The sequence below is a fragment of the Oncorhynchus mykiss genome, chromosome 27 (genome assembly GCF_013265735.2).
Source record: "Oncorhynchus mykiss isolate Arlee chromosome 27, USDA_OmykA_1.1, whole genome shotgun sequence".
In the NCBI taxonomy this organism is placed as follows: domain Eukaryota; kingdom Metazoa; phylum Chordata; class Actinopteri; order Salmoniformes; family Salmonidae; genus Oncorhynchus; species Oncorhynchus mykiss.
In genome coordinates this window covers 44,608,095-44,618,094 of record NC_048591.1, presented here as the reverse complement: position 1 = coordinate 44,618,094, position 10,000 = coordinate 44,608,095, and the positions used below count along the sequence as shown (strand labels likewise).

The window sequence follows — 10,000 nt, the reverse complement described above, 5'->3', positions numbered from 1 at the left end:
AGAACTCTTCTCAGTTATCGTCACAGCCGCGTATATCCCCCCGCAAGGGGATACCAAGACGACCCTCAAGGAACTTCACTGGTCTTTATGCAAACTAGAAACCATATATCCTGAGGCTGCATTTATTGTAGCTGGGGATTTTAACAAAGCTCATTTGAGAACAAGGCTACCTAAATTCTATCAGCATATCGATTGCAGTACACGAGCGAGTAACATGCTCGACCGTTGCTACTCTAACTTCCGCAATGCATACAAAGCCCTCCCCCTCCCTCCTTTTGGCGGCTGCCTACATACAGACTTGATATCATTGGCCACTTTAATAAATGGAACACTAGTCACTTTAATAATGTTTACATATCTCAAATTACTCATCTCATATGTATATATGTTATTGTGGAATTTGTTAGATATTACCTGTTAGATACTGTTGGATCTAGAAGCATAAGCATTTCACTACACTCACAATAACATCTGCTAACCATGTGTATGTGACCAATAACATCTGCTAACCATGTGTATGTGACCAATAACATCTGCTAACCATGTGTATGTGACCAATAACATCTGCTAACCATGTGTATGTGACCAATAACATCTGCTAACCATGTGTATGTGACCAATAACATCTGCTAACCATGTGTATGTGACCAATAACATCTGCTAACCATGTGTATGTGACCAATAAATTGTCCTTGCATCCATCAGCTCTATGAATTTTAATGGTCATATTTCTCTAGCCCCCTCCCTCAGCTTCTTCCCAAAACAGTTGCGGGGTAGTAACTTTGTTATTGTTTAAACATGCAGATTGCCCCTTTTTAACTGAACACCTCCATACGTTGTTGTTTGCTTGTCTGGTTGGATAACCAGACTGATCGAAGCATGTTAACAAATCTAGTTTCCTCTGTTTGTTTCAGTTTTTCACGTTTCAGCTGTTCTTCATCGCGTTCCTTCTCCTCCCCTCCAGCACATCCACCCTCGCCCCAAGAAGCCCCAGAGTTTACGGATCTACGAGTCCCACGTGGGCATCGCCTCACCTGACCCTAAAGTCGCCTCCTACACCAACTTCACAATCAATGTCCTGCCTCGAATAAAAGACTTGGGTAAGAGATTACATACCTGGGGAACAGATCAGATCTACCTAGAACTAGGCAACAGATCACATCTATCTAGACCTGGGCAACAGATCACAGAGCTATCTAGACCTGGGCAACAGATCACAGAGCTATCTAGACCTGGGCAACAGATCACAGAGCTATCTAGACCTGGGCAACAGATCACAGAGCTATCTAGACCTGGGCAACAGATCACAGAGCTATCTAGACCTGGGCAACAGATCACATAGCTAACTAGAACTAGGCAACAGATCACATCTATCTAGACCTGGGCAACAGATCACAGAGCTATCTAGACCTGGGCAACAGATAACAGAGCTATCTAGACCTGGGCAACAGATCACAGAGCTATCTAGACCTGGGCAACAGATCACAGAGCTATCTAGACCTGGGCAACAGATCACAGAGCTATCTAGACCTGGGCAACACATCACAGAGCTATCTAGACCTGGGCAACACATCACAGAGCTATCTAGACCTGGGCCACAGATCAGAGCTATCTAGACCTGGGCAACAGATCAGAGCTATCTAGACCTGGGCAACAGATCAGAGCTATCTAGACCTGGGCAACAGATCACAGAGCTATCTAGACCTGGGCAACACATCACAGAGCTATCTAGACCTGGGCAACAGATCACAGAGCTATCTAGACCTGGGCAACAGATCACAGAGCTATCTAGACCTGGGCAACAGATCACAGAGCTATCTAGACCTGGGCAACAGATCACAGAGCTATCTAGACCTGGGCAACATATCACAGAGCTATCGAGACCTGGGCAACAGATCACAGAGCTATCTAGACCTGGGCCACAGATCACAGAGCTATCTAGACCTGGGCAACACATCACAGAGCTATCTAGACCTGGGCAACAGATCACAGAGCTATCTAGACCTGGGCCACAGATCACAGAGCTATCTAGACCTGGGCAACACATCACAGAGCTATCTAGACCTGGGCAACACATCACAGAGCTATCTAGACCTGGGCCACAGATCAGAGCTATCTAGACCTGGGCAACAGATCAGAGCTATCTAGACCTGGGCAACAGATCAGAGCTATCTAGACCTGGGCAACAGATCACAGAGCTATCTAGACCTGGGCAACAGATCAATCTAGACCTGGGCAACAGATCACAGAGCTATCTAGACCTGGGCAACAGATCACAGAGCTATCTAGACCTGGGCAACAGATCACAGAGCTATCTAGACCTGGGCAACGGATCACAGAGCTATCTAGACCTGGGCAACAGATCACAGAGCTATCTAGACCTGGGCAACAGATCACAGAGCTATCGAGACCTGGGCAACAGATCACAGAGCTATCGAGACCTGGGCCATAGATCACAGAGCTATCTAGACCTGGGCCACAGATCACAGAGCTATCTAGACCTGGGCAACAGATCACAGAGCTATCGAGACCTGGGCAACAGATCACAGAGCTATCTAGACCTGGGCCACAGATCACAGAGCTATCTAGACCTGGGCCACAGATCACAGAGCTATCTAGACCTGGGCCACAGATCACAGAGCTATCTAGACCTGGGCCACAGATTTTAGCGCTAGCTTAGTTTACTACAGGCTATAACCAAATAAGTGGAATAACTATTCCCTATAGCTACCCATCATCACAGAACCGTTGACTTCAATGGGAAACCCGTTCTAGCAATTATATTTCTATGGCTATAATACTTTTTGTCTGTGTCCCAAATGGCAGACCATCCCATATATAGTGCACTATACTCTATCCCTATGGGCCCTGTTCAAAAATAAGTACACTATATAGGGAATAGCATGTCATTTTGGATGCACACTTCCTGTCCGAACACATGCATTTCCTTCCCCTGCTTCCAGCCTTTAGCTACAGCAAATCGTTGAGCTGGTGTTTTGCTGTCTGCTACAGGTCTGATATACACGAAAGTGCTAAAACATGGTTTCTCTTTCATCTAGTAGTGTGTAGGGCTGTAAAGGGGATAATCAGTCCTGAACAGAGCAACATCTCCTCATTTGTCTTTCTACCATCCAAGAGACCGTTATAAAGCACACAGATGTAAGCTTTGAAAGACTTGTGTGTACACTCCTAACAAGACTAGACTTTGTTTAAAGTTTAGAAACTCAACAGATGAAGAAAGGGGAGTAGAGAAAGGGAAAGGGTGTATGACGAGGGAGAGAAGCGAGGGTCGTAGAGTAGAGGGAGAGTGGAGAGGGGAAAGGGTGTATGACGAGGGAGAGAAGCGAGGGTCGTAGAGCAGAGGGAGAGTGGAGAGGAGAAAGGGTGTATGACGAGGGAGAGAAGCGAGGGTCGTAGAGCAGAGGGAGAGTGGAGAGGGGAAAGGGTGTATGACGAGGGAGAGAAGCGAGGGTCGTAGAGCAGAGGGAGAGTGGAGAGGGGAAAGGGTGTATGACGAGGGAGAGAAGCGAGGGTCGTAGAGCAGAGGGAGAGTGGAGAGGGGAAAGGGTGTATGACGAGGGAGAGAAGCGAGGGTCGTAGAGCAGAGGGAGAGTGGAGAGGGGAAAGGGTGTATGACGAGGGGGAGAAGCGAGGGTCGTAGAGCAGAGGGAGAGTGGAGAGGGGAAAGGGTGTATGACGAGGGAGAGAAGCGAGGGTCGTAGAGTAGAGGGAGAGTGGAGAGGGGAAAGGGTGTATGACGAGGGAGAGAAGCGAGGGTCGTAGAGCAGAGGGAGAGTGGAGAGGAGAGGGGAAAGGGGAGTAGGGAAAGGGTGGATGACGAGGGAGAGAAGCGAGGGTCGTAGAGCAGAGGGAGAGTGGAAAGAGGAGGGGAGGAGAGGGGAGAGGAGAGGAGAGGGGAAAGGGGAGGGAAGGAGAGGAGAGGTCATTCTCTGTCATTATGCTCCTCCATCAGAGCAGCAGTGGTCCTTGACCCTGCCTGGTGACCTGCTGTGCTACTGTCTGTCTATCCCAAACACAAGCCAGCGCTGTTCAAGGGCCTCTTCAGACCCAGCCCTGTGTGTGTGTGTGTGTGTGGCAAGATGGCGCCGACAGACACGGTTTCCCTGCTCCTAGACAACTTTGCAGAATTATTATTATTATCATTTTAAATACGTTATTTGCTGAGAACATTTCTTGTATTATTACTACAACCAGAAATAACTTCTGGATATTAGATCGAAATTCGACCTGGATCCTTTTGTTTGATCGTCCTGCTCTATTTATCCCAAAATGCTGGAGAAGCGATAGAAGGAGTAGGGCCCTAGTCAATGTCAGGAGGCGTGCATACCATCCACCGCTTCAGAGTATATTACTCACTAACGTTCAGTCCCTGGACTAATAAGTAGACAAGCTCAGGGCGAGGATCTCCTTCCAGAGAGAGATCAGGGTCTGTAACATACACTGTTTTGTGGCTCTCTCTGGATATACACTGCTCCAAAAAATAAAGGGAACACTAAAATAACACATCCTAGATTTGAATGAATGAAATATTCTTATTAAATACTTTTTCTTTACATAGTTGAATGTGCTGACAACAAAATCACACAAAAATGATCAAAAAATCAAATTTATCAACCCATGGAGGTCTGGATTTGGAGTCACACTCAAAATTAAAATGGAAAACCACACTACAGGCTGATCCAACTTTGATGTAATGTCCTTAAAACAAGTCAAAATGAGGCTCAGTAGTGTGTGTGTGGCCTCCACGTGCCTGTATAACCTCCCTACAACGCCTGGGCATGCTCCTGATGAGGTGGTGGATGTTCTCCTGAGGGATCTCCTCCCAGACCTGGACTAAAGCATCCGCCAACTCCTGGACAGTCTGTGGTGCAACGTGGTGTTGATGGATGGAGCGAGACATGATGTCCCAGATGTGCTCAATTGGATTCAGGTCTGGGGAACGGGCGGGCCAGTCCATAGCATCAATGCCTTCCTCTTTTTGCCACAGCTCGCATTGATGTGCCATCCTGGATGAGCTGCACTACCTGAGCCACTTGTGTGGGTTGTAGACTCCGTCTCATGCTACCACTAGAGTGAAAGCACCGCCAGCATTCAAAAGTGACCAAAACATCAGCCAGGAAGCATAGGAGCTGAGAAGTGGTCTGTGGTTCCCACCTGCAGAACCTCTCCTTTATTGGGGTTGTCTTGCTAATTGCCTATAATTTCCAGACCATCAGACCATCTACGACCTCCATAAGTCAATCAAAGAGGCAAGACAACAGTACAGAGACAAAGTGTAGTCACAATTCAACAGCTCATAAACATACAGTGCCTTGCGAAAGTATTCGGCCCCCTTGAACTTTGCGACCTTTTGCCACATTTCAGGCTTCAAACATAAAGATATAAAACTGTATTTTTTTGTGAAGAATCAACAACAAGTGGGACACAATCATGAAGTGGAACGACATTTATTGGATATTTCAAACTTTTTTAACAAATCAAAAACTGAAAAATTGGGCGTGCAAAATTATTCAGCCCCTTTACTTTCAGTGCAGCAAACTCTCTCCAGAAGTTCAGTGAGGATCTCTGAATGATCCAATGTTGACCTAAATGAGTAATGATGATAAATACAATCCACCTGTGTGTAATCAAGTCTCCGTATAAATGCACCTGCACTGTGATAGTCTCAGAGGTCCGTTAAAAGCGCAGAGAGCATCATGAAGAACAAGGAACACACCAGGCAGGTCCGAGATACTGTTGTGAAGAAGTTTAAAGCCGGATTTGGATACAAAAAGATTTCCCAAGCTTTAAACATCCCAAGGAGCACTGTGCAAGCGATAATATTGAAATGGAAGGAGTATCAGACCACTGCAAATCTACCAAGACCTGGCCGTCCCTCTAAACTTTCAGCTCATACAAGGAGAAGACTGATCAGAGATGCAGCCAAGAGGCCCATGATCACTCTGGATGAACTGCAGAGATCTACAGCTGAGGTGGGAGACTCTGTTCATAGGACAACAATCAGTTGTATATTGCACAAATCTGGCCTTTATGGAAGAGTGGCAAGAAGAAAGCCATTTCTTAAAGATATCCATAAAAAGTGTTGTTTAAAGTTTGCCACAAGCCACCTGGGAGACACACCAAACATGTGGAAGAAGGTGCTCTGGTCAGATGAAACCAAAATTGAACTTTTTGGCAACAATGCAAGACGTTATGTTTGGCGTAAAAGCAACACAGCTGAACACACCATCCCCACTGTCAAACATGGTGGTGGCAGCATCATGGTTTGGGCCTGCTTTTCTTCAGCAGGGACAGGGAAGATGGTTAAAATTGATGGGAAGATGGATGGAGCCAAATACAGGACCATTCTGGAAGAAAACCTGATGAGTTTTCTTCCAGAATCTGCAAAAGACCTGAGACTGGGACGGAGATTTGTCTTCCAACAAGACAATGATCCAAAACATAAAGCAAAATCTACAATGGAATGGTTCAAAAATAAACATATCCAGGTGTTAGAATGGCCAAGTCAAAGTCCAGACCTGAATCCAATCGAGAATCTGTGGAAAGAACTGAAAACTGCTGTTCACAAATGCTCTCATTCCAACCTCACTGAGCTCGAGCTGTTTTGCAAGGAGGAATGGGAAAAAATGTCAGTCTCTCGATGTGCAAAACTGATAGAGACATACCCCAAGCGACTTACAGCTGTAATCGCAGCAAAAGGTGGCACTACAAAGTATTAACTTAAGGGGGCTGAATAATTTTGCACGCCCAATTTTTCAGTTTTTGATTTGTTAAAAAAGTTTGAAATATGCAATAAATGTCGTTCCACTTCATGATTGTGTCCCACTTGTTGATTCTTCACAAAAAAAATACAGTTTTCTATATTTATGTTTGAAGCCTGAAATGTGGCAAAAGGTCGCAAAGTTCAAGGGGGCCGAATACTTTCGCAAGGCACTGTATGTGGCAGAAACTACTGACAATCACTGATTTATAAAGGAAAAGCCAGCCATGTCGCGGACAGCGACGCCTCGCTCGGGGATGAGCTAAACACCTTTGCATGCTTTGAGGAAAACAACATTGAGCCGCCGACGTGGGCCCCTGCTGTTCATGAGGACTGTGTGCTCTCGTTCTGTGGCCGACGTGAGTACATCATTTTAAGTCTGCCGGCCCAGACGGCATCCCAAGCCGCGTCCTCAGAGCATGTGCAGACCAGCTGGCTGGAGTGTTTACAGACATATTCAAACTCTCCATATCCCAGTCTGTTGTCCACACTTGCTTCAAGATGTCCACCATTGTTCCTGTACCCAAGAAAGCAAAGGTAACTAAATGAATATCGCCCAGTAGCAATTGACTTATGTTATCATGAAGTGCTTTGAGGCTAGTTAAGGATCATATCAGCTCGACACCCTAGACCCACTACAATTTGCTTACCGCCCCAATAGATCCACAGATGATGCAATCACCATTGCACTGAACACTGCCCTATGTACGAATGCTATTCATTGACTACAGCTCAGTCTTCAACACCAGAGTGCTCATCACTAAGCTCAGGGCCCTGGTTCTGAACCCCTCCTTGTGCAACTGGGTCCTGGACTTCCTGACGGGCCGACCCCAAGTAGTTAAGGTAAGGAACAACACTTCTGCCACACTGATCCTCAACACAGGGGTCCCACAAGGGTGCGTGGTCAGCTCCCACCTGTATACTCCCTGTTGACCCATGACTGCGTGCCCACGCACTTCTCCAATTCAATCAAGTTTGCTGACGACACAACAGTATTAGGCCTGATTACCAACAAATATGAGACGGCCTGCAGAAAGGAGGTGAGAGCCCTGGTAGAGTGGTGCCAGGAAAATAACCTCTCCCTCAACATCAACAAAACAAAGGAGCTGATCGTGGACTACAGGAGACAGCAGCGAAAGCGCGCCCCGTCCACATAGACGGCACCGCGGTGGAGAGGGTCAAGTTCCTCGGTGTCACTGACGACCAGAAATGGTCCCTTCACACAGACAGCATGGTGAAAAAGGCACAAACTCAGGAGGCTGAAGAAGTTCAGATTGGCCCAGTTAGACCCTCCTATCTATATATATATATATATATATATACACACAATCAATAACAAATACAATCCAACTAATACGAGGCAGGGAGTAACTCAAGTTTCGGTGTTTTGTCTCCAGTATAGTGGCAGAGCACAGCTGTCTTTACTATTTCATTTGAAAACGATAGAAGGAAATATACACTTAACTTCCATGACTATTTGGGGATATTTGTTGATGCCATACCTTATAGAACATATTAAGTGCTTTGTGACACAGTGGAAGTGGTGACAATTACGTGAGGAACACACATGTGTAATCATGTAGTGACCAAAATGTTTTGGTATATATATATTAGACCCTCCTACCTATATATTAGACCCTCCTACCCTCCTATCTAATATATATTATATATATATATATATATTAGACCCTCCTACCCTCCTATCTAATATATATTATATATATATAATAGTATATATATGATATTCCTGTCTCTGACATAGATTTTTCTGGATTACGTGTGTGTGTATTTTTTATTGCTAGATATTACAGCACTGTTGGAACAAACAAAAAAAACTCATCTGGCTGCACCTGCGATAACATCTGCAAATATCTGTACGAGATCAATAAAATGTGATTTGTGTGTATGGGAACCCTAGCCAGACTGTCAGTTTGCTGCGGAACAAAGCCACCTCTGCAGTCAACATCCTGTTTGCAGTCTTCTGCCAGATCCATCCAGACACCTGAAGTGGCCATTACCACTGAACAGAAAAGTGGGATGGGAGGGAGGGGGTTTCAGTGCTTAGACCAGTGTCCCAAACGACACCCTATTCCCTATTTTGTTCATTATGTTTGACCAGATTCCTATGTGCCCTGGTCAAAGGCTGTTCACTACAAAGGGAGAATGGGGTTCTGTTTGGGGAAACAGGTCTGGACTCAGCTGGCTGTCTGTCTGCTTCCGTCTGATGTCCCTCTGAACCATTCATCACTATTAACACCAGTCTATGGTTCCCCCTGTGTCCTACACACACATATACACACACATACACACACACACACACACACCTGGATACATCAAATCACAGATCTACTAAAAATCCTGCTGGAGATTCTTGATCTGCTTTACTCAATGTTTTACTAGATATAAAATTAAACCCTGAATAGAGTCCTAGACTATTATAGTTTGTCTACTTGAGGACGTGGTGATTTTCACCACATTTACTTCTATTGTAATGTGATGGTTGCCTCTCTCGCTCTCTGTAGTACTACTGGAAGTGCTATTTAAATACCAGTTGAATAAAGATGTGCCAAACTGAGCTCCTTCTCTGTGTCCCAGAGGTGTGTCCTACAGAAATTTTTAAAGGCTTCATCCCAACCAGCACTCTAGTCCCTAATATAGTGCATTAATCTCTGACCAGAGCCCATTGACAAGCCCATAAGGCTCTATGTAGGGAAGAAGGTGACATTTTTTGGGACGCTACCCTCACTGTAATTCTTCTGCATTTCAAGTAGGATCTGCGCTATTGGCGGTATTAAAAGGGGGCCAGATATTGCTGCTACAGCGTAGCTGTGGAGTGCCTCTGATATGAACGACGTCTCCTCCTCGGCTTAACGTTTCCTTGTCCTTCCTTTTTTGGATTGGGGAAGCACAGCAGCGACGCACTCTTTCTGCCGATGCAAATTCACTCCCGCGCGTCCCAAATTGCAACCTATCCTCTATGTAGTGCCCTATTTTTGATCAAGACCAATGGAAGTGGTGGTTAAAAGAAGTGCACTACGTAGGGAATATGGTGTCATTTGGGGATGTAGTCGATCTGACGAAGAACCAACCTGCAGCAGTTCAAGGAATATGTACAGTACGATTCTCTTTTTTTTTTTTTTTACACGAGGAGAAATGTTACTGTCCTCGTTTCCAGAGACAGACATCTGTCTGTTCCACAGCTGCCTCACCGGTACCCCC

The 10,000-nt window shown here is 45.6% G+C and overlaps 1 protein-coding gene across 1 annotated transcript in view; it reads left to right on the top strand.

Moving 5' to 3' along the window:
- Positions 1-10,000, top strand: part of gbe1b (glucan (1,4-alpha-), branching enzyme 1b) — a 359,324-nt gene that overhangs the window by 103,548 nt on the left and 245,776 nt on the right. The window contains exon 5 of the mRNA XM_036964774.1: positions 965-1,100. Coding sequence (XP_036820669.1) covers positions 965-1,100 — 136 coding nt within the window. The remainder of the gene's footprint in view (positions 1-964; positions 1,101-10,000) is intronic.